Source organism: Pogona vitticeps, chromosome 9, assembly GCF_051106095.1.
Source record: "Pogona vitticeps strain Pit_001003342236 chromosome 9, PviZW2.1, whole genome shotgun sequence".
Lineage (NCBI taxonomy): Eukaryota > Metazoa > Chordata > Lepidosauria > Squamata > Agamidae > Pogona > Pogona vitticeps.
This window is the reverse complement of record NC_135791.1, coordinates 25,814,866-25,839,078: the sequence shown is the minus strand read 5'-3', so window position 1 is coordinate 25,839,078 and position 24,213 is coordinate 25,814,866. Positions and strand designations below refer to the sequence as shown.

The 24,213-nt window shown below is 51.3% G+C and overlaps 1 protein-coding gene across 1 annotated transcript; it reads left to right on the top strand.

Moving 5' to 3' along the window:
- The first annotated feature begins 109 nt into the window (after positions 1-109).
- On the top strand, positions 110-24,213 carry PRKD2 (protein kinase D2). The gene is made up of 18 exons (XM_020787217.3): positions 110-709; positions 8,386-8,524; positions 10,256-10,387; positions 11,229-11,383; positions 11,922-12,147; positions 13,259-13,339; positions 13,572-13,722; positions 14,016-14,133; positions 15,204-15,281; positions 16,380-16,638; positions 17,900-17,952; positions 18,101-18,173; positions 18,551-18,657; positions 19,586-19,747; positions 20,605-20,703; positions 21,241-21,508; positions 22,724-22,809; positions 23,048-24,213. Exons 1-18 carry the CDS (start codon positions 437-439, stop codon positions 23,282-23,284), a joined length of 2,697 nt encoding a protein of 898 aa, XP_020642876.3. The 5' UTR covers positions 110-436; the 3' UTR covers positions 23,285-24,213.

The window sequence follows — 24,213 nt, the reverse complement described above, 5'->3', positions numbered from 1 at the left end:
CTGAGCCGCTGAACACACACACATCCGGAGGGGGGGGGGCTTCCCAAAGTGCCGGCAAAAGCCCATCCGCCTCCCCCCCCCCCGCCCCGAGATCCTCAGAGGCGCGCCGGGCGTTCCGGATCCACTCCGGAGCACCAAGGCGGGCGGTGGTGACTTCATCCCCGCTTCTCGCCATTGGCGCGGAGGCTTGTCACTCACCGCACTTCCTCCTCGGGAGGAAAAAAAAAAAGAACCGAAGAGAAAGAGGGAGGGGGGGAAAAAAAGTTGGTCCGGGCGAGAAAAGCGCAGGGCGGGCGCGCAAAGTGGCTCCGCGGGCGCTTGGCGAGGCGTCTCCGGAGCCAGGCGCGCCGGCTGCTGCTCCGGCCTCTCCATCCCTGTGAGGGTCTCCTGGGCTGGGCTGGGGGGGTCGAGATCAGCGCCTCGGGCTCCCTCCAGCATGGCCTCCCCGGCCGCCTCCGCTTCTGCCCCGGCCTCCCCGGCCGCCGGCCCCTCTTCTCCCCTGGAGCCGCCGCCGCCTCCGCTGCCTCCACCGTGCGCCCTCCCGGCCGCCCCGGCCGCCCCCGCCGCCGGCCCTTCCTCGGCCCCTTGCCACGCCGCCGGCGTGTCTTTCCACATCCAGATCGGGCTGACCCGCGAGTTCGTGCTGCTGCCCGCCTCCTCGGAGCTCGCCCACGTGAAGCAGCTCGCCTGCTCCATCGTCGACCAGAAGGTAGGCTCGGAGGGCGCGCGCGCCCCCCTCCCGGGCGCTGGGCCGGGGGAGACCGTCCTGGGGGGGGACTACAAGGCCCAGTATCCCCAGCCGCAAGGAGCGCTCCCCAAGGTCCCGCGGGGATCCTGCCCAGACACGTCTCCATCTCTGCCAGCCCGGGCTGGGTGTCTTCCGCGGGGTCTGAACCTCTCCAAGGCGGAAACTCGCCCTCAAACCTCGGGTAACGAACTCTGCAACGACAATGACTCCAGCGGCCTTGTTGATTCTCTTGTCTAAATCTGGAATAATCACTCCCTGATAGCGCTCGTTGTTGTGGATTTCACATTCCCGATTAACCCAGAGAAGAGGGACTAGCGCCTTGCGTGTTCTTCCCTCTTTCACTTCGAAAAGTTTCTGTCTCCGGCTGCGGAGCCGGAGGTCGGGGGTGGGATTCCTCCCCACACACACACACACACACACCCCGTGCCTCCTGGACAGGGGCTGGACTCGATGAGGACCCGTAGGGTCCCAATTCTAAGATGTTGGTGAGGATGATGCTTGTTGTTATTGTTATTCACACTGGAATAACCGCTGGGGCGGGGGCAGTTCTGGAGTTTAAACCTGGGTTTAATAACTTAGAAGGAAATACTGAGTTGTTTTTTTTCTGGGCATGCTTTAGGCTGGTGCGTTCAGAATGACTCTTATTGGTGTTGTTACTGTTGCAGTGACAGAAGCAAACAAAGCGAAGCCAAAACTGGGTGGCATCTTCAAGGCTAGCAAATGCAAAGGGGATCAACCCGTCCTGAGCTTTCATGGATCTCCCTTCAGACCACATACCGTGCCCTGCCAATCCAAGGGGTGGGCCTTACGCCGTGCTCACACTTCAATGGACGGGTTAGCCCAAAAGATGTCCCAACACTATTTTTCACCCCTGTGTTTGTGTCGCTGGCTCTTGTGGTGTTATTTCCTTGGCACTGCTATTGACCGATGATCAGAATCCTAGTTCTTCAGCATGGCTTAGGAAGCATGGAGGGAGGAATAATCTGTTTAAAAGAAGTGTCCTAAACCCAAAGGGTGGCAAAATCCAAGTGGAATCTAAACGAGGCACAAAGCTTGCCGTCACAGCGTTAAGGGGAAGCCCTTTCCGTGGTTCTCAGCTCGGTGTTCTCTGACTCCTTTCCCCATTGTTTCAGCACCAAGTACCCCTCCCTTTCCTTTTTTTAAATTTCACCACTTGGGGGAAAATAAATAAAATGGGAAACTCTTCAGGAATGCTTTGGAATCGGTGTCATGCCTCTGCAAAGGCCCTGGCTTGTTGATATGCTATGGTTGAGGATAATGCCTTTGTGCATGTACAGAGGGCTTCATTTGAGACAGGTGGCCATTTAATGGCAGCTTGTTATTAAAAGTACAGGAAAGTTCCTTTCCTGGGCTTCGGCCCTGGGCATGGATTAGCTACGGGCAAATCCTGAGATCTTGTTGTCAAAGGAAGTAGTTTTAGAAGAGGTAGCTGTCATAGTTCATAAAACAAAGAAAGAAAGTAAGTTGTGCCACAACATTTTTGTCTTCTATTATTATTATTATTATTTAGTGTAGTTTAAAGCAACACTTTTTCTCCTGCTCCACTCCTGGTCCGTAGGCATCCTCAGTGTCTTTTTGGTGGCGATCCCTGTGTCAGAGGGTCACCCGTGTACATATCTTTGCAAGCAAGCATGATGGTCGGACTTGCCCAGCGCTTTGTATATATTAGCACTGACGTAGCTATGAAAGATCCAGCTGTGTGCTTATCCATGTGTAAACATGTGGTTTCCACATGTGCAGCATTGAAAGGCCCTGTGCACGCACTCCTTCAGTTCATCTCTGCAAGGCTCTGCACAGCGCAGAGCCGGGTGGCAGAGCAGCCTGAGAATGGCAGCAGCTCAGGCTGTTGGTTAAGGGCAGAGGAGCAGGTGCTGATAAAAGAAGTTGGCAACTTTGGACAGAAAGCCTGCTTTGAATATAGTCCCATTGTTGTTATGAATGTTGCCATGTGCATTTGGAATCTGATGCTTGGATGTTCATTACTCGTGTTTACAAGGCTGTTATTGGTTTGAAAGGTCATCACCTGTATCTTTTCCCTATTTTATTTGGTCCCCATTCCCTCTCTCTCTCTCTCTCTCTCTCTCATGTGTGTGTGTGTGCGTGCACACACACCAAATATTGTTCCACAGGTGCCTAAAGATGTGGATTATAATCTGTGGAAGGCCACACAGAAATAAATCTGCTAGTTGTAAAAGCATCACAAGACATCTCAGATCAAAAGATACTGTTCAAGTCCACCTCTTCCGGGCCCCCTGCCAGCCCCCTGCAGAGAAGAGCAAAAATGTCGGAATAAGTAGTAGGAAAACATGGGCCAGCTTCAAATGGAAAGTGAGAATGTCTACCCTCTCAAAAATGAATAAATGAATTAATTAATAATTGAATTAGTTAAAGAAAAAAATTGCAAACAAAACAAAAATTGCAACAGAAACAGGTTGGCGTGGGTGCATTTTGGGGAAACCCATTCCGGCGCGGAGCCTCTCCCAGTTTCTAAACGGAGAGTTATCAGAGCTTCAGCCTGTCTCGCTGACCTTCTTCTGGGTCTCTGACCCACAGAGATTGGAGAAGGGTCACCCAGAGATGGGGTAGGACACTCTGTATGTGCACAGAAGTGCTTTCGATCCGTCCGCACACGCCAACATGGAGAGGTGGCGTTTCAAATCAGGCCTGTGCAGAAACCTCTGATCAAGCTGTCGTGATTAGCAAGTATAAAGGGAGGTCTTCTTGATCCACCTGGTCCGGGAGAGTCAGCAGTGACACTTGCTGAGCTGTCCCTGGAGATGCTGAGACTCAAACCCGGGGCCTTTTTTTCTTTTAAACCTGCCCAATAACCTCTGTGTCCCTTTCTGTGGATGTGGGTGCTGGCATCACGGTTTATTTCACTTCCACTGGTAAATATTTAACTCCATCTATTTAAATGTATCAATTACGTGGTGACTTTACGAGTGTTTTATGGTTGGCAAGTTCCTCTGACTGAAAGTGGGCATAAAACCCGCCTCATTTTTATTTATTTATTTATTTATCTTAAAGTCAAGCAGAGGTGAGTGTCCCACGCAGGGTGCACAGAGAAAGCCTGATCTCCCGTTCTGGGCTGCAGGCCCTCCGCCCGACGCTAGGTAGCCACAGATGATTGGGGTATAAAGGCAATTTAACATTGCACATCTAATTTCAGTATTTTATCCTTAGCCTTCACATGAATTCTAATGCTGGGAGAAGAATGTTGTTGCATACAAAACAATACTGGAGGTCTCGGGGTGGGTTGTTGCATTAGGGAGACAGACCGGAACAAAGCGTACAGATTCCTGAATACAGAGCCCTATCCTGCAAAACCCGGCTGCAGTCTTTATTGGGACTTTTCAAATTGTATCGTTCACGTCAGTAATCTGTACAACTGTACAATCTGTACAGTAATTCTGTGTAACAGGTGGCTGGAGATCTCAGTCGTTTAGGTATCATCTAGCTGTGGTGCCAGAGTTGGGAGTTTGAATCCCTATGCTGCCTCCTACAAGGACCGCCAGCCTGGGTGGCCCTGGGCCAGCTGCAGAGTCCCAGGGCAGTCCCTGAAGGAGGGAACGGCCACGCCTGAATATTCTCTACCTAGGAAAATCCTCTTTTTTTTCAGTGTGAGGCCTTAAATTCCATTTCGGAGAAACTGGGGCTAGGGGTGGGTGGGAGTCATTCCAGGGCTGCCCGGAGCCCAAGGCAAAAGGAGGAGAGCCCGAAATACAAATTAATTTTAATGCAAACAAGTTACACCTTAGGAGAAGCAAATCCACTTTTTAGAATGAAAGGGGGGGAGGGAGGAGTACAGATGGCAGCCTTCAAAGGACTGTACAGGGCAGAAGGGAGCGCGCAGAGGTTGCAAAAAGTTACTTTCCCCAGACGACCGCTACCACAAGCACCTGGGAACCTCAAGATTTGAACCCAGTGCTTTACATTCCTCGTTCCTACAGTGGAGGCGCACCTCAAGCCACGCAATGAATTCATAAATTGGGTCCTTTTGAGGAGAAAGATAGCAGACGGACATTTTAAATAAATAAACAAATGAGCTTGGAAGGCCCTTAGTCTTTTACTCTTCAACTTGGTTTCCCCCCACCCTTCACCGGCCTCAGCTAAGTCCAGAGCCGCCGCCACCCCCCCCACCCCGATTCCTGCTCTCGATCTGTCTTTTATGTTTGGGCCAAGGAGCGGAAATAGCAGCGGGCCGAGACCCTGTGTTTCTCCCCCCCCCCTCTTGCTTTTTGCTGGGCAGGAAAAGGAAATGTCTCTCCTTCTGAGGAGCTGAGCGATAATGCTTGGGAACGTCTCCAGGATGAAACCGCCCTCGGTCACATCCTTTACAGGCCAGCAAAAGGAAGCTAGTTGGAAACCTCTGTGGGGAGTTTTAGCAGTCCAGGTAAACCATTCAGTTATATACACACACAGATAGGCCAATAATGCCCTTCATTTACCTGTTCTTTTCCCACTGCCAAAGGCTGTCCATTCCTTCCACCTGAGCAGTTTCTGTTCATTTCTCCCTGAACGGTTCAGATGATAACCAAATGGCTCTTTAAAATGCAGAAATTAAAAAAAAAGTTTCCCTGGTAACCCCAGGAAAGAACTTTTGTAACTTCTGTTTTTAAAGCAACAACCATAAACACCACATGAGAAATCCAAACACCGGATTATACAGACTTCAGATGTAGTTTGAAAAAATTATTTTCCACTGCATATTTTGGGCGGTTTCCTCTGCCACCTTCGGCTTTTTGTTATCATTTATTCTGCTTGTGCTTCTTATGGGAGGAGTCGAGGGTACCTCTTGCCACTGGAAAATCTTTTATCTCTACCTCCGTGGCTTTATCATGCCAAAACCCTTTCACTGACAGCTAGCAATTAGACTTGCGGAAGCAAAAGCTAAAATGATGCTAAGCCCAGTTCCTTCTGCCTTTCCCGATGTGGAGCCGTTGGTGCGTGCAGGACTCCGGCACCCATCATCCTGGCAGTTTTATTTGCGTCTTCCTAGTGGTCATATTCCCTTGGATCTGAAAGATCTGAATGCATGTTTGAAATAAATTGCATCTGTTTAAAGCGATTTTTGAAGGTAAACAAATATGTTTTCAGCAGGCATTTAAAGCTTCTGTAAATAAGGACTTTCCACAATAATTTAATGCTGGGCATGGTTTCTGTAGAGAGCGTCCTGAGTTTTAGGGGCCACCACCGAGAAGACCCAGCATTGTCCTGCGGAACAGCCATGTGCCAGAGAAGAACGACTGGGGCTGGGGATACTGGGAATTGTAGTCCAGATCCTCTGGAGGGCAGATCTGTCAGAGAAGGCTACGGGATGGGGGGGCAGGTCTTCTTTCGCCTGGGGATGATGGGAACACCCAGGGCTGAAACTTAGATGGGAAGCTCTGAGGGGCTGAGGAATGATTGTCGGTGGCAAAGGAGACCTATTCAGGGATGAGCTGAGCCGCCCGGGGAAGTGGCTTCGGAAGCTGGCCAGGATGAGGACCAGGCTGCCCTCCTGTCACTCGGCCACTTTGCCCAGCTCCTGTTCCGGTCTGGAGTTTTGAACACCTGGCCCTCTTGCCTGCCAGTTGGGTGGGTGAGTCACCCAGGCGGGCGGCTTGGTCCTTTTTTTCTCTTTTTCTTTTTCCTGGCCTCACAGAACTCCAGGAGTTGATGACCTGCTATTATGATGCTTCCTGCCCTTCGGGGAACACACTGCTGGGCGGAGGTGGAGGCAAAGAGGCCTGTGTAACCGAGAAGTTAACTCCCGCCTCGCCAGGAGAAGTTAACTCCTGCCTCACCAGGTGCCGAGTGGCAGAACGGAGAGGTGTCTTTTCAGATCTCCCGCCTGGAAAAGGCAGCGTGGCCGTTGGTGGGGGCCTGGTGGTGCCTGTTTGTTGGTGGCATCATTTCTCCACGATGGCCTTTCTTCTGGCAAGCTCAAAGCAGGGGGGGCGAGTTCTCCTTGGGCCCACTGTATCTGCGCAATAACCCTGCGAGGTAGGTAGGACGGGCAGAGTTGTGCCAACTTCCCTGGACTCTGGAACTGGCCCTACCATGAGGCAGAGCGAGAAAAGCTGCCCCGAGCAACAAACCGGTTTTCTCTCTCATGAAAGGCACGATTTAGTTTCTTATTCTTTTATTATGAACAGAGGTGTCTGTGGATTTTCTTTCTGGAAGGTTTAAGTCCGTTAGCAGACTGTTTGTGTGTAAAACATTTGTGTCAGGCAGCAAAGTATCTCGAGTTGGCCTTTCTGAACTCTTGAAAACTCTTGGATTAAACCTGGAGAGACAGGCTGAGGGTACGCAGAACAAGACCCACATCATCAAGTCGGCGGCCAAAACACGGCGCCCTCGTTCTCTGCCCTGTCCATCAACCAGAGGATCTAGCAAACCTTCTCCCTCTCCTGGATGCCCTCTCATCCTGTTGCTTGTCCCCAGCGTCTAGACTACATCTCTCTAGGTGGGCTGTCTGCCCCAAAGAGCTTGCCGTCTAGATTTCAGAAACGAAAACTTTGTTCCGAGTTTCGTAAACTCATCAGAAGCCGCCTTACGCAGAGAGTGAGACCTTCGGCCATTTTAACCCAGAAGGTTAAACTCAGGCCGGGTTTTTCAGCAAGCGTTTTCGCCAAGCCCACCTTGAGATGCTGGGGGTGGTTGAACTTTCTGAAGGCCAAGCATCATCTGTGCCTCTGAGCTAAGGCCACAGGGACAACCCCACAGGGGTGCCTGAGCCTGCTCCTTTTTCCTCGGGAGGGGACTGGCTTCTCTTGCCACCCTGTGGCCACACAGGCCTCTCTGTCGGCAGGAAGGAAGGAAGGAAGGCAGAGATCAGCTGGAATGCCTCTGATAGAGGCCTTCTTGGAGCTAAAAATAAGCGCTTGAATTTGCATAGCAGCAAATGGGCTCAGGAGGGCGTGAAAGAGATGTTAGCAAAGGACCGTGTTGCCCCCCACACACATACACACACACACACACCTTCAAGTCTTGTTTGGCCCAGGCTTTCAGGAACATTTGCCCCAAATAAAACTTATCCATGCCCAAGTGCGTGCACGACTCTTGGTCCCTTGTGGCACCTGCGCAGGTAGAGAAGGCGGCTTTGCCTCTCCATCAAAATGCCTTGAAATTTGAACCTTCTTTCTTTCAACTTCTGCAAAACATACCTTTGCTTCTCTCCCCCCTTCCCCACCGTATCTGCCCACACCAAGACACACAGAGAGATGCTTATAAGATCGAGAAGGTTACATTTTGGGACTACATCTTCCAGCATCCACCCCGGAGCCTGATCATGCTGGGAGATGTAGTCCATTCCAACATGAAGCCCAGGAAGTTCAGCAGAGCCAAAGGGCGTAGGTGCCCACCTCCCACCACCTGGGTCAGACCTTCTTTGATCCCACCCAGTCTTGTCCGCTCAGTCTGGGCTCTCCAGACCTCCAGGCAGAATCCTTTCCTAATCCTAACCCTCTACATTCCAGGCCGTCTCCCCTCCAGGGACTAACCCAGCCAGAGCCCTACTTGGCTTCCCAACCAGACCAGATCGGATGCACTCTACTCTGGCACAGAGGGGTCCTTCTTGGTCCTTGTGTGGGGTTTGCTCACTGTCCACCCACATCCGTCTCGTTCTTTCCCAGTTCCCCGAGTGTGGTTTCTACGGCCTTTACGACAAGATCCTGCTCTTCAAACATGACCCGTCTTCGGCCAACATCCTCCAGCTGGTCCGGGCTGCCTCGAATATCCAAGAAGGGGACCTGGTGGAGGTGGTGCTTTCAGGTAAGCTGAGGAGAAAGCAAGGGGTCTGGAGGGGGTAGGGCAGGGCTCTCTTCCCAGATTTTTAGAAGGCGGCTTCTGGAGAAGAGAAATCCCCGAGTCCCCCCCCCCACCCATCAAGTAGCTTGTAGTCCCCAAGGTTAACTTTTCCACCCTCCTCCGATCGGTACCTTTCCCTCCCTTCTTGTGCCCTGGCCTAGTTCTTCTCGTCTCTTGAAGCGGCAGGTGGTGTTTTCAAACCGGATGCTTTGGCAACGGAGGCAGGATGTGGGTTTTTGGTACGGGCGCCGAGGAGGGGAGGAAAAGATGGCTAAGGCAGGTCGTGACAGTTTTTGCTGGACTTCCTTGGCCTCCCTGGCCCCCTCTCCCCCTCCCGCTGTGGACTCGGTTGAGATCCAGGGACTCTCAAAAAGGAAGGAGACCCTGGGGGGTGTGAGGGGGTTCAGTTGGCTTTCAGTTGGGAAGAGATTGTTACACGTGCCGATCTAAAGCACAGAGAGACACTCCCCTCCCTCACCTAATCTATACCATTGGCCTGGATCTGGACATTTTTATTCACAGCTGTCCAAACTGTACCCCCACCATGGGAGAACTAGGTATTGTAGTCAGTTGCCCCATCACTGTGATTTTCTTTATGATTTCCATAGCCCGGTGAACCTCTCAAGCAGACTACTTGATTTCCCCTCTTGATTCTGATTCTACCTTCCTTGATTCCCCTCTGGCCCTCCTCTGATCCTCACCTGTATCCTCGTGATATAGGCTACCTGGGATATGGTGAGGCTCTCAAGGTAGCCCAATGTCCTTAGACATTGAATTAGCTCCTGCATGTTCATGGAGCAAGTTTTGCCTCTGGGTTAACTAATTAAAAGAGATAGGAATTAACTCCACTAAACATAAGCCAGCGGTGTGATGCAGCACCAAAACAATCTAACGGCGTTTTAGGCTCCATCCTCAGACGTTTGATGTCCAGGTAAAGGGAAGCGACAGAACCACTCCAATGTGCTTTGGTCAGACCTCACATGGAAGATTCTGTCCAAGTCTGGCACCCCAGTTTCAGGAAGAGACGGACGGGCCAGGATGCATCCTGAAGATTGCAGCTAAGAGGATAAAGGGTCTGGAAACCCAACCCTCCGTGGCATGTTCAAGGGTAGCTTTGACCTGGAGGAGAGGAGAGTGAGAGAGACGGGGGAGGAGAGCCATTTTCCATGATTGGAAAATCAGTGGGTGGTGGGTGTCCGTGCACCGGGGTGTTCTAGCACACCGTGTCCTTCCTTAGTGGGAGGTAGACTAGAGCCATGGTTCCCAGCCTTGGCTCACCCAGCTGCTCTTGGACTGCAGCTCCCAGAAACCCCAGCCTGTGGTGAAGGCTTCTGGGTGTTGCAGTCCAAGAACATCTGGGTGACGCAAGGTGGAGAACCACTGCTCTAATCATCTTTGGAGTACATACTTTCCAAGGTTACGAGTTCGATGCGAACTCCCATGGGGGCACCTAACGCGTTCCTGGGGGTCTCTGCCCTCCGAGATTCCCCACCTGCAACTGAGGCCCCTTTCCAGTATGGCGGACTGCAACTCCCAAACGACAACGTCCATCGGCTCTGAGCCGCGCAGCCCTTTCCCGGAGGGGGCGAGGGTGGGAAAGGCTGCCCCACTGACTTAGCCTTTTCCTGCTGAGCCAAGGGCCCGTTGGACGACACGCCCGCCCGCCCGCCCACCCACCGGGTTTTTCTCCCCCAGCGTCAGCCACCTTCGAAGACTTCCAGATCCGGCCGCACGCCCTCAACGTGCATTCCTACCGGGCGCCCGCTTTCTGCGACCACTGTGGGGAGATGCTCTTCGGCTTGGTCCGCCAGGGCCTGAAGTGTGATGGTAAGGATCCTGCCACTGCCCCCTGGATGGGGGAGCCTTTTAATCAGCAGAGAAAAAGACGGGTGCCTTTAGCCACTGGGAGTGGCTGGAGATCTCCATTTGCAAAGAGGGACGTTTTTCTCTCTTTCTTTCTTTTTGCTTTTCCCCACATCTCTGCCATGTCAGAGGTCTCGAGTGAATGAGGGAGGGGGATGTTTAAAGGCTCTTGGGGGGGGTGACCTACAGCCACGAGCCGTGCTTTGCCCACCCTGGTTTAGACGGGCATCCCGTAGAATGGAATGCTCCCCCCTTCAGCCCCCAAACAGACACACAAAGCATTGCGTGACAATGGGGAGTCGCTGCCCGACGCCATTAGCCTGTCCAGGTTCTGCTCTGGGGACCGCTGGAACCCCCCCCCCCCTCGCCTGCTGGCTTGCGGGCAACAACCCTATAAGTGCCTCAGCACCCCTGAAGCAGGACAGCAAAAGCCTCATGCCTTCTGGGGCCTCTCCCTCGGTGTTGTTGACCTTCAGCGCCAGGCGACCGTGGGGTGGCGTGGTCTCCTCGTCCTGTCCCAGCCTCAGGGCCTGGCATGAGATTAACCGCTTGGTTTTTAGGTCCGTCCCTGGCAAGTTTAATGCTTAATCGAGGGCGTGTGAGCTCTCCTGCTGAGCCTCTCTCCCCCCGCCCCGCTCCGCTGCACTTCCCCAGATCCCTTCAAGAGAAATGGTCTTTCCAGTTTATGCCTGCTTTGTGGTGCTTCCGTGGGGGATGGGGTGCATTTTTTTTATTCCTGGGGGGCTGCCAAACCAAAAGGCTAAAGCCAAGGCTGTTCTCTCTCCTCCCCCCCCCCCATGTCTAGGCTGTGGCCTGAACTATCACAAACGCTGTGCCTTCAGCATCCCCAACAACTGCAGTGGGGCCCGGAAGCGGCGCCTCTCCTCCACCTCGTTAGCTAATTCCCAGTCACTGCGTCTGTCGACCACCGATTCCTTGCCCTCGACAACAGATGATCTGGTGAGTCAATTTCTCTCTTTATTTCCCTCTCTCCTGAATGGGAATGGCCTGGCCCTGCTGGTTTTCTGGCCAGAGCCAGCAGTAAGGACTAGAAACTTTAAAAGCCTTCCACCTCTACTTACTGCCAGGCTAGCTGGTGGTAGCTGGGAATTTTGAGGCGTGTCACCTGTCCCTTTTCCAAGGCTCTAGTAATGCTTACAGCTTCCTTGTGAGGTAGGGCAGCGAAGGCTTGATAACACAGTAGGACCCCCATATCCACAGGATCAGTATCTGCTGATTTACTTATCCATGGCTTGAAAATATTAAAAATGTGAAAAGAAAATCCTAGAAACATCTATTTCTAAAGATAAAGTTACTGGAACTGGCCACTAGAGGGAACCAGAGACCATGCTATGAATAGCGCTATATTCTGCCCTTTTCAGTATCTGTGCGGGGCTTTGGAACCGATCCCCCACGGATGAGGGGACTTCACTGCAGGGCGAGTGTGAAGGGCTTGCAATCATCCAGCTGACTCTTCCTCCACCTTCCTTTCCTCCAGGCCCTCATTCTCCCCACCAACCAGAGCCGAAGCTCCGCGGACTCCTTCCCCCGGCGCTTGGCCTCCTCCACGTACATCGGCCGCCCCATTGAACTGGACAAGCTCTTCCTGTCCAAGGTCAAAGTGCCCCACACTTTCCTGATCCACTCCTACACCCGCCCCACCGTCTGCCAGTACTGCAAGAAGCTCCTCAAGGGTCTCTTCCGCCAGGGGCTCCAGTGCAAAGGTGAGCAGGGCAGGGGACGATGGGACTTGCAATCCGCACGGGGCAGCTCAGAGCATGACGAGATGGAGACTGCCCGTTCATGGGGTCACCCTAAGCCGGAGGGAACCTGACAGCACAGCACACAACATTGCCTTGTACTGTGGTGTTGCTGTTTTTAAGATTCAGAAGAGTACGAAATCCGAAATTTCAAACATTTGCCTTCAGAAGCTCTTCAAAAGGGACTAGAAGACAGTGCCCGTTACTCCAATAAAGTAACTTTGTTCCTCCTTGATATGTTACTTTTGTTTTGTAACTTTGTGAGACCTCCGTAATTGAGAAATAAACTAGCAGCAGATAACTTTTCTGATACCTTGTAACTAATGGCCTTTTTCCTTTACCATCTCTTTTGGGTTGCTCCTGCTCCACGTGGACGAGTGGGGTGGACCAGAGGGAATGCCCCACTGCTTCCCAGACTTAGGGCCCCAAATGTTCCTGAACGTAAACCTCCCAGGAAACATTGGCTAGCTCAGCCATTGGGGAGGGATCCTGGGAGTTGTAGTCTACAAACATGAGGAGCCCCAGATTGGCGAACTGTTGGGATATCCCTTTCTTGTCACAGAGCTCCACCTGCTGGCCATCTTGTGGCATTGCGAGTCCCTCCTGGCCAAAGTTTTTATTCTTACCTGTTGAATTGTTACATATATTTCTATCACACTTGTCCTCTGGTGACTTCAAGGTTTCAGAGATGACTCCCATCCTCCCCACTCCGTCCTCACAACCGCTCTTTGAAGTAGCTCAGCCCAAGGTGGCACCCAATGAGCTTCACAGCCAAGGGTGGATTTGAACCCAGATCTCCTGCTGCTCCTCTTTCTAACTCAGTGCTTCCCAACCTTGGTTCCACAGACGTTCTTGGACTACAACTCCCAGAAATCTTGGCCTGCACAGTTAGTGCTGAAGGCCGGAGTTTTCATCCAAGAACATCTGGAGACCCAAGGTCTACCTCCTAGACCAGGTGTGGAGGAGCAGCGGATTGGGGGGGGGGGAGAAAGATGACAAGTAATTGGGAGTCCCCGTGAGTACCTGCCAGGTGGAACTTTAACCCGGTTGCTTCCGGTTCTTTAACCCTTTCCAGATTGCAAATTCAACTGCCACAAACGTTGCGCAACTCGAGTGCCCAATGACTGCCTTGGAGAGACACTCTTTAATGGTGGAGGTGAGTGAGCACCCCCTTCTTCCTTGCAGGGAGTCATGAGGCAAGATTCTGAGGTGCTCCAAGCAGTATAGACGACTCTCCTTCTCCCCCCTTTTATTCTCACAACGACCCTGCAGAGTTGGTCAGAGGATTTTAGGAAATGACCTACCCAAGGCTACTTAGGAAGATCTATGATCTTTATCCTGGATATTTCCGGGCCGAACTCAACATGTTCCCCTCCTGCTCTCCTCAGATGTGCAGATGGAAGATGCCAGTGACCTCAGTGAGTCTGAGAAGAACTCACTCATGGATGAATCGGACGACTCCGGCATTGTCCCGGGGTCCCATTCGGAGAGCGAGTTGCGGATGAGCGAGGACACTGATGACATCAGCAAAGCTCAGGGGTGAGAAGAGGCCCCTCAGAAACAGAACCTTCCCCGTTCCGTCCCTGAGCCCTGTGTGAAGTTTTTCTTGCACGGTCAGATTGGACCTTTCGCTTCCCTTACAGAGGTTGGAGTGTTGCTTAACAGTCCGTTGCTCCTGCAGCTCAGTTTTTCAGTGGAAGGAAAGATTATGGGAGTTGTAGTTCCCAGGAGGAATTTTTCTCGGCTCTGGGTTGGCTTCTTCCTCCTTTGTCTTGTTTCACTTTGCCTGATATACGGCTCAGCTGCCCCTCCTCTCTCGGTGTCCCTTCCAGCTCCATGGGCTATATCCCTCTCATGCGCGTCGTGCAGTCGATCCGGCAGACGACCCGCAAGTCAAGCACGGTGCTGAAGGAAGGCTGGCTGGTCCACTTCAGCAACAAGGACACCCTGGTGAGCAGGGGAGGTGGGCTGGGGGGGTGGCGGGGAGCACTGGGCTGCTTTGGAAGGAGACTCGATGAGGCTGTGGCCGTAGATGTGTTTGCATTTAATAGCACCAGCGGTGCAGATCCGTTCACCTTCAGTGTTGTGGCTTTTTCCAACTAGACTCAGAGAGTGTGTAAGATCATTGGGGCAGAGCCCTCTTGGCTTCCATTCGCCCTTTTGCTGAGGCCCCAAAATGGGGAAGGAAGAATGGACCCTCCCTGGTGTCTTTCTGAGATGCCTGCCTAGCTCTCTCGCCCTCCTTTAGCTCAAAGCAAGAGGTGTATAGATTTGTGTGGAGCTGGCTGGGTAGCTCATTGGTCACCGTATCTGACTGTGGAGCCAGAGGTTGGGAGTTCGATTCCCCGCTGTGCCTGGGTGGCCTTGGGCAAGCTGCCCACAGTCCCAGGGCACCCCCGGAAGAAGGGGATGGTCCACCACTTCTGAGCAGTCTCTGCAACCACCAAGGTGCTTTTGTCAACAGTTTAAACCAAAGGCAGTTTCTCTACCTGGAAAAAAGGGTGGCCATAAGTCAAAATCACCTTGAGGGCACATGATTATTATTTAATAAAGGCATCACCTGCTCTTGCATCTGTGTGACGTAAGGACCTCACGGCCTTTTCTCATTTTTTGCTGAACAGTTGGTGGTTCGTTCACCCAAATGACTTCCAAGAGTTGCGGTGCTTTTGTCAACAGTTTAAACCAAAGGCTGTCAATTTCCAGTGGTCTGGAGGTGGCATGCAGACTTTAGAGGGGGGTGCATCTACTCCAGTTGCCCCTTGCTGTAATTTCTTTTTTAAAAACTATTATGGAAAGACCTGTCACGTCCTGTAGCGGCTGTAGGGAGCAGTGATCTGGGCTGTTCTTCGCCTCTTATTAGCTGGCTGGGCAGCTCAGGGGTCAAGGTATTAAGCCGTGGAGCCAGAGGTTGGGCGTTCGATTCCCCCACTGCATCCAGCGCGCCCACCTTCCTGGATGGAAGACCATAGTCCTGTAAACCCCCTGACCCTAAAAACCCCTGTTTGTCTTCCGTTGGGCAGCGGAAACGCCATTACTGGAGGCTGGACAGCAAGTGCCTGACCCTGTTTCAGAACAACACCAGCAGCCGCTACTACAAGGTAAGATTCTCCATTTTGTTTGTGTGTGTGTGTGTGTGTGTGTGTGTGTGTGTGTGTGTGTGTGTGTGTGTGTGTGTGTGTGTGTGTGTGTGTGTGTGTGAGAGAGAGAGAGAGAGAGAGAGAGAGAGAACTCTGCCCCCCTTCGTGATGCTGTTTCTGTAACTCTAGAACTTCTCCCTGGTTGGTTTTTGGATCGCCAAAATGAAATTAACTTCTAAAAACGGGATGCTGCTGTCTGCTAACTAGTTTATAAAGAACACCCCGTTTCTGTAGGACAGGGTTTCCCAACCAGGGGTCCCCAGATGCTCTTGAATTGCAGCTCAGATTGAAATCCTGGCCAGAGCCGCTGGTGGGCAAGGAATTCTGGGAGTTGTAGTCCAAGGACATCTGGGGACCCTAGGGTGGGAACCCCTGCTCTAGCAGGATCTGGGCGGGTGTGCATGCAGAGCATCCGCTGAGGTGCAAAACGACCCCTGGACTCGTAGGGTTCCTTCCCTTGTAAGGTTGCCAGGACTTCGGTGTTACTCTCTCACCCACCTACCGTGTCTTCCTACTGCGCTGGATCCCTGAGCGTTGGTGCAAACACCCTTGTTTTTCACTGTTGTTGTCCTCATGGGTGAATTTAGTTTCCTGTCTTGCCCAAGGAAAGAAGCCATGTGTGCCCTAAGAATCTCTGGAAGTTTCCTGTTACCTAAACTGGCTTTTGAGATTTCAACAAGTGCTGTCTATATGTTTCCCAGCCTTTCTTTCCAGCCTTGAGGGATAGAAACTTGCAGATTAACTTTGGGGAAAAATACACATACAACCCCAAAAGAAACAGCATCTCCTCTGTTCTTGGGATTCTGAGAGATGCGTCCGAGGACAGGTGAAGGTTGCTACAGGAAAACAAGAAACATGTGCAGTACCAGCTTGGAGATGGGGTGCATTGTCCTTTTTTTAATTCACCACATTCTCTCAGCCAGCATGGCCATTGGACCATGGGAGTTGTAGTTTCTTCAGAAAGCCATGCTTCCTTTCTCTGCCCTGGCTAAGCAAGAGATGCTTTGAGAAGACCAGCCAAGGCAGCTCATGTTAATGCCTTCTCTGCCCTTCCTGTAGGAGATACCCTTGTCGGAGATCTTGGTGGTGGAGCCGGCGCAGGACTTTTCCCTGATGCCGCCAGGAGCCAACCCTCACTGCTTTGAAATCGTGACTGCCAAGGCCACCTACTTTGTGGGAGAAAACGGCATCACCAGCAACCCCCAGCATGGCGGAGACAGCGTGGAGAATGCCAGGGCATGGGAGATGGCCATCCGCCAGGCCCTCATGCCTGTGGTCCTTCAAGGGGCTTCAACTTCTCAGGGCCAGGAACCTCACAGTGAGTGTTCAATATGTGCACACTCACACGCACACGCACACACACACACTTGGAGCTCTCTTACCATCATCCTGATCCCATGAATCCAAGGATTTTCTTTTGAGCCTCTTTCTTGCTCTACACTGACCTCTAGGGATCAGATGAGAAATTGCCTCGGCACCAAGCTTGAAAATAACGTGCAACTGACTTAACTTGTTAACATTGACACTGATAAGAGGAAAAACATGTCTCATCTTAAGAAGCTATTGCTTTTAAATTAACATTAAAATACCAAAAACATAGTTTTCAACACTTATTCTCCAGATGTATTAATTAACCTGCTCTACTAAATGCAACAACAATAATTTAGCATTTATAAATTAGGATTCCTTCCTTCCTTCCTTCCTTCCTTCCTTCCTTCCATCCATCCATCCATCCATCCATCCATCCATCCATCCATCCATCCATCCATCCATCCATCCATCCATCCATCCATCCATCCATCCATCCATCCATCCATCCATCCATACATACATACATACATACATACATACATACATACATACATACATACATACATACATACATACATACATACATTAGTTCTCAACCGTCCATATTCTACGTCCTAACAACCATTCTTGCAAAGAACCTGGGTTCCACCAAGACAGAAAACAAAAGCTCCCTTTTTCCCCAAGAAGGTCATTTTTATGGTTTCTGCTATTCTGCAATTATATTAATAAATTACCAGCCAGACAGGAGGAACAAGAGACTAGGAGAGAAACCAAGTGTCCAGAATCTAGCATGCAAAAAGGTCACAGATGGATAACCATGGCAGTCAGTGGAGATGGCAAGTCACACGTGTTGGACATCGTTGGTATTATGCGAGAGTAAATTTTATGAATACCATGTGCCCCATGTACCACTGCTTGAGGACCATTGGTCTAGGATCCAGCACATGTTTATGACCTTCATTTGCAACACTGCTTCCCGGAACCTAGTGCCTTCTTTGTTACACATTGACAGGTGCCGCTCATGCCCTGTAGCGACAGCCCTGCTCCGTTACAGTCCTCCATTCTGAGCACGCTCCTTGCACAACGCTGACCTCTAGTGAGCTGATGGGGTGTTACTCTGCCACCTCCTGGTGGTTTGGTTTTTGCAGGGATACAATACACTTCATTCCATGAGCCCTGTTGGCTTTCTTATGGGGCACTGATCTGGTGGACGTCTTGGCGATCATAGGCGGTGGGTTAAATTCTGACCTTTCCCTTCTTCTCTCCAGGACAAGATTCATTGAGAATCTCAGTGTCCAACAGCCAAATCCAGGAAAATGTGGTGGGTATGAGAAGCCTTAGAGTTGCTCTTCCACCCCTTGGCTTCCCCCTTTTATTGCTCCCACCCTCTCAATCCCTCAGCTTGGTCTGATTCTCCTACTTAAGGTTGCAAAGTTGCTTAAAAGCATGACCCTTTTGTCTTATTGCAGGACATTGCCACCGTTTACCAGATCTTCCCAGATGAAGTCTTGGGCTCCGGGCAGTTTGGTGTTGTCTATGGAGGTACACGAAGGCCAAGGGTCTGCTCGTTTTCTCCTAGCTAGCAGAGGGGTTTAGCTGTCTGGCTGTGGAGCCAGCAGCTGGGAGTTCGATTCCCCCTTCGGTGCTTCCCTGACAGGGGATGAACTGGATGATCCAGAGGGTCCCTTCCCAGCTCTGCATTTCAAAGTCATTGCACATGAGTACCTTACAAACACCGTTCCTGTTATGGAGAATTCACTGCAGAGTCATGCATTAAGTGGTTCAATAGTTAAGAAGCTGAACAACGATGCAGGAGATCTGGGTTCAGGATGGCGTGTAAGGCAGGTTGGGAGGCCACACCTCTCTGAGGGAAACACCAGCTCCTCGTTGAGAAGCTGTCTTCCCGATTACACCGACAGGGAAACATCGGAAGACAGGCCGCGATGTGGCCGTGAAGGTGATTGACAAGCTCCGGTTCCCCACCAAGCAAGAAAGCCAGCTGCGCAACGAGGTGGCCATCTTGCAGGTGAGCTGAGCTTGGCCCTCTTCGGCTGACCGGCATCCCCACATACTGTGGAAAAATTCCTTCATAACCCCGTCTTTCCCCTCCCAGTCCAAGAGTTAATTGTATGCACTCTGGACCCAACATGGACCGTACTTATTTTATTTATTTTCCGGCTTTTACCGAATCTACTCTGGGCGGCTTTGTGATCAAAGATGAATTGTGAGGTGACCAGAGAGCTACGGCTGTTCTCATAACCCCTTGCGGGATGAGGTGGGAAGTAAAAACAAAATAAAACAAAACAAAAAACTGTTTTAAAAGGAGAAGCACTGTTCCTTCCATTTGTTGCCAAAACATTTTTCTTTCTTTCTTTTTGTCTCTCTTGCTTTGCTTTCTTTCTTGTTTAGAGGTAGGGGTGTGTGTGTGTGTGTGTGTGTACACAACTGGATTTGCACACGCACACTCTGTCCAAGCAGGGAGGTCAGGTTGTATGAGATCTCACCCTTAAACTTCAGGTGACTCGCTCTGGAATAATAACTCCGGCAACCTTGTTGATCCTCTTGTTGGGTTCATAAATCTGGAATAATCGCTCCCTGGTAGTGTTAGTTGTCCTGGAGTTCAGACTTTGGACTAACAAAGAGAGAAGGGCTAGCGTGTCGGATGTTCTCACCTTTTGCTTTGAATGATTTCAGTCTCTGGCTGTGGAGCCCGAGATTGAGAGCTCGATTCCTCCGTGGTGCCTCTTGGACAGGGGCTGGACCCGATCCATAGGATTTCTTCCAGCTGTGCAGTTCTAAGATGATGATGATGATGTGGCCCACCAATAAGGAGAAAAGAGTGGCTTGGGGAGGGTCCGAGGGCCTTGGACGCTACAGCATTACAGTCCACCCTCTGTGTAATGCTCACCCTTGCCTCGGTGGTTTAGCCCCTGCTTTTTCTGCCTTTGCTGTAGAGTTTGAGACACCCTGGAATCGTGAACCTAGAATGCATGTTTGAGACGCCCGAGAAAGTTTTCGTGGTGATGGAGAAGCTCCACGGGGACATGCTGGAAATGATCCTGTCCTCCGAGAAGGGGCGGCTTCCTGAACGGCTGACCAAGTTTCTTATCACACAGGTAAAAAAGGATCTCCTCTTCCACTCGGCGTGGGTCCCAATCCTGGGAAAGCCGGGGGGGGGGGGAGAAGCGTGCAGCTCAGCCAGCCCCCACGAGGTGGCATCGGAGACCAACTCCAGACTCTTCTCTCACCGTCATCCAGTAGTACACTGCAACTAGCGTAGGCTCATTGAATCAGTGGCATTTGCGTAGGTGTGGGTTTACCACCTCCCCACTGATTCAGTGGGCTTACTCTAGTTTCCTCTTGCTCCTGGATTTCAGCCTCTCTGTACAAATTTGCAGCAATACAAGAAGACGGAGGATACTGGCGACAGGCTATGGATAGGATGGGCTACCTTAAGAAAAAGAGAATGTTTTCTCTTTCAGGGCTGCAGCGTGATCCAGTTTGTGCTGGCAAACTTTAGGAAGCTGCTTTCATGGTCTATATTCCCTGTGTTCATGTTATGGGCTGTCGAGTTGGAATCTGACTTAAGGCCACCCTACCCGGGTTTCCAATTTCTGTGAAGTCTTGAAGGACCCCCCCCCCGCAAAGTGGGGGGACTCAGGTCACCTCCCTGAGAGGAGCGTCATTGCTGAGCGAGGAGGATTCGGGGCCCATTTCCCTCCACTCTGACTTGGTGTCTCTTCAGTGAAAAAGACATCTCTCCCCAGTAAACTCCCCCAAGTGTGATTTCCTGCTTATTTCGATGCATTATTTAAGGTCAAATGTTGATCCCTGGAAGGAACTGTAGCTCAGCTCACACACAGATTCATCCCAAAGAATGTCAGCAATTTGGGCAACGTGGGCTTTCATGGACTTCTCCCACACACACCTTTCCACTCCTTCACTTTCTTTTTATTGGTGTCTCCGTGGCCAGATCCTAGTCGCCTTAAGACATCTGCATTTCAAGAACATCGTCCACTGTGACCTCAAGCCTGAGAATGTCCTCCTGGCTTCAGCTGAGCCGTTTCCCCAGGTAAGTTTCTTTGTTCTGGAGACTCTCCTGGCAGTAAATCATCATGGGGGCTGGAGGCATCCCAAATCTAGTAGGACCCCGGTATCCACAGGATCAGTATCCACGGATTCACTTACCCATGGTCTGAAAATATTTAAAAAATCTTATTCAAAAAAAACCTCCTGGAAATATTTTTTTCTAAAAATGAAGTGGCCAGAACTGGGGACTAAAGGGAGCCAGAGAGCATGCTTTGTACAGTGTTTGCTATTGTAATAGTGTTTGCTATAATCCACATTTTTCAGTATCCACGGGAGGTGGGGTGGGTCATGGAACACATCCCCCTGTGGCTACAGGGGTCTTTCTGTATGCCAGCTTTCAGGCAGAACTGGGAAGCATATCTGTGAGATTCGGTACATTAATTAATTATTTTATTTTATTTTATTTATATCCCGCCTATCTGGTCAATTATGACCACTAGCTTGTACTTGAAGGGGTGTGTGGCAGCCTTAAGATGCTAAGCGCCCTGATTTCTTTTTCTCCCCCCTCTCCCCTTCTTAGGTGAAGCTGTGCGACTTCGGCTTTGCTCGGATCATTGGAGAGAAGTCCTTCCGCCGCTCCGTGGTCGGCACCCCGGCCTACCTGGCGCCCGAGGTGCTGCTCAATCAGGGCTACAACCGCTCTCTGGACATGTGGTCCGTCGGAGTCATCATGTACGTCAGCCTGAGTGGCACCTTCCCGTTTAACGAGGACGAGGACATCAACGACCAGATCCAGAACGCCGCCTTCATGTACCCCCCTAATCCGTGGCGCCAGATCTCAATCGGAGGTAGCTGGCGGCAGAATGCCTTCGGCCTTGGAGGGGCGGGGAGAGGTTGTAACCTGTAGTAGAAAATTGCCATTAATTAAAGAGTCCCCAGTTTGATTCCTCTTTGTGTGTTAGTCAGGTTGCTTCATGCACAATCCAGATTCACAGCGGGGACTCTTTAATTAGTGGCAGTTTAATTCAATGCAGTCCCATCACTCTGTCTTTCCTGCCTGTCATCCAGACATGGGGAACATATGGTTGTCCCCAAAGTTGTCACACTTCCCAATCCCATCATCCTTCACTGAGAGTTGGGGCTGATGGGAGTTCTAGTCCAGTGTCGACCGGGGAGGCCCACCCGCCTCACTACCACCCAAAAGTTGAGGGGCCGGTCAATTTGACTTCCTTTCCTCTTTGCTCAGGAGATGTACAACATTTCAGGATTTATTGTGTCATCATCACCCACTGAGCCAGAATCAGGGTGCCTTATGTGTTGGCGCAAGAGCAATTGCGCAGTTTTTGTATTCCTTTGGTTGTCTGGCCATTCTCTGACCAACATGACTAAGAACCGCTTGTGGGTTGCCTTATGTAACATTTTTGTGTAGTTTTAGGCTGTCTTGATATGACAAAACATCTCAAGAAAGAATTGTCAAACCCTCTGAAACCAGCGCAAGAGGGAAATAAGGAACTCTTCCCCCCCATCCTCATCAGCTTCTCTGCAATTTGTGCACAAATGTGACTGCACAAAAACCAGTGTCTTTCGTTTTTGAGAGGCAAAGCCTACAGACAGCAAGCAAGCACAGGAGGAGTGGCTTATGCTTCCAAAAGACACAAACAAACCATCCAAGGCCTCTGATTCTTAAAAGCCCATGGAACAAGTCAGCAGCTGTCGTCATTTTGCACAAAAATTATTCTGACAAATAAGAAAGCTCTTGTTAAGACCACCAGGATATATCTCATAGGCGAGGAGAACGGGCTTGTGGTTTTCCCTTCTCCTTCATGAGAACGAGAGGAGGCAGGGTTCTCCCCCCCCCCGGTCAGTTCGGCACTTGACGGATCAGAGAGAAAGGGCCCGAATTCCCTTTGCTGAAGCATTGCTCCTCTACCAAGTCCGTGTCTGGTTGTTCTGAATGTTGGCCCACGGGCGGATGTGTGCTGGGCTGGCATAACGCCGGGGGCCAAATGGGGTTGTGGTGCTTTGCGGTGACCCTAGGCCTTTCTTCTTTTCTCCCCTCCCAGCCATCGACCTGATCAACAACCTCCTCCAGGTGAAGATGAGGAAACGCTACAGTGTCGATAAATCGCTCAGCCACGCTTGGCTGCAGGTGCGTTGCGGGGCTGGCAGAAGGGGGACCGGTTGGATTCCTCCTGCCCACCAAGGCTGGGGAAGAGCAGGGCCTGGTTTTCAGGGTGCACAAACCTCCCTGCCTAGACTGACTGGGGATTCTGGGAGTTGTTGTCTGTTCTCTCCAGTGGGTTCCAGGTTGGAGAAGACGTGGCATCCTCCGCAGCGTCTCTTAACCCCTCCTTTCCCGTTCCTTTCCTCTGAATCCACATGTCTAGGATTACCAAACCTGGCTTGATCTTCGGGAGCTGGAAAGCAGGATGGGCGAGCGCTATATCACCCACGAAAGCGACGACGCCCGGTGGGAGCAGTTTGCCGCTGAGCACAGCCTGCCTTACCCGGACCATCTGCGGGTTCGGCGGCTGGAAGAGGAAGACGAAGAGGAGGAGAGAGAGGAGGACGAGCAGCGGGAATCGGAGATGAAGGGCTTGACCGAGAGAGTCAGCGTGCTGTGACTGGAGGCTTGGAGGAAGGCTGGATGATGGGCAGCCTGGCAGCCTCGACTTTCAGGTGCCTCCGGGGATGCCCTCCTCTCTGGGTGACCCTCCTTTGGATGTGAGGCAGCAGCGGTCTCTGCTAGCAGTGTCAAAGGAGAACACAATTGCCCTGAACTTGTACTCTTGTTTTCCCATTGAAAACCCCCCACTTAGCAAAGGATGGTGGCGATCCGGAAAGGCTCAGATTTAATGGCGTGAAAGGGCCCTGGATAAGCATCTGCTGAAGAAGCCGAGGGTCTTCCGGACAGCATTCGGACCCACGGTGGAAGAAGGCAGGAGGTGCCCCCAGCGACTTTTTAAATCCATCAACCGTACCTTGCAGGTCCTCTCACAATAACCTTGTGTGTTGTTGTATCCCCTTCCATGGAGGGGTGTGAGCTTGCCTGCGGAGTCTCCGACCTGGGAGCTTCGTGGGGGCGGGGGAGGAGATTTAATAGTCCGTGTCTAACTGAAGCAAAAAAAAAAAAAACACATTACAGTACTGGCTACTTAAAGAGGTACCTCTGGGGACAATCAGACTCCGTGGCCAACGGCTCGCTCTCTACTTCCAAACCTTTGCTTTCCCCCCGCCCTGCTCCTATCCCCCTCCCCCCGGCTTCGCCACCAGCATTTTGGCTCCGTGTCTGTTTAAAAAGTTAAAACTCCAAAGCTGAACCGCAGCTCAGAAGACTAGTTCCTTGTGCAATAAACACAGTGGCCTTTTCTTCCCCGAAGCTGCCGTTGACTGGAAGTCTTTGGGTCAACGTCTTGGCGTCAAAAAGATTGGTAACGGCCAGAATCCCTCAACCGACATGGAAAAAAGGGAACCCAGTGGGAAAAGGTGGCTGTTTTTTGTGAATATGCATGTGGTTTCTTTTTTTAACGTAATAATGATCATAATATTGGAA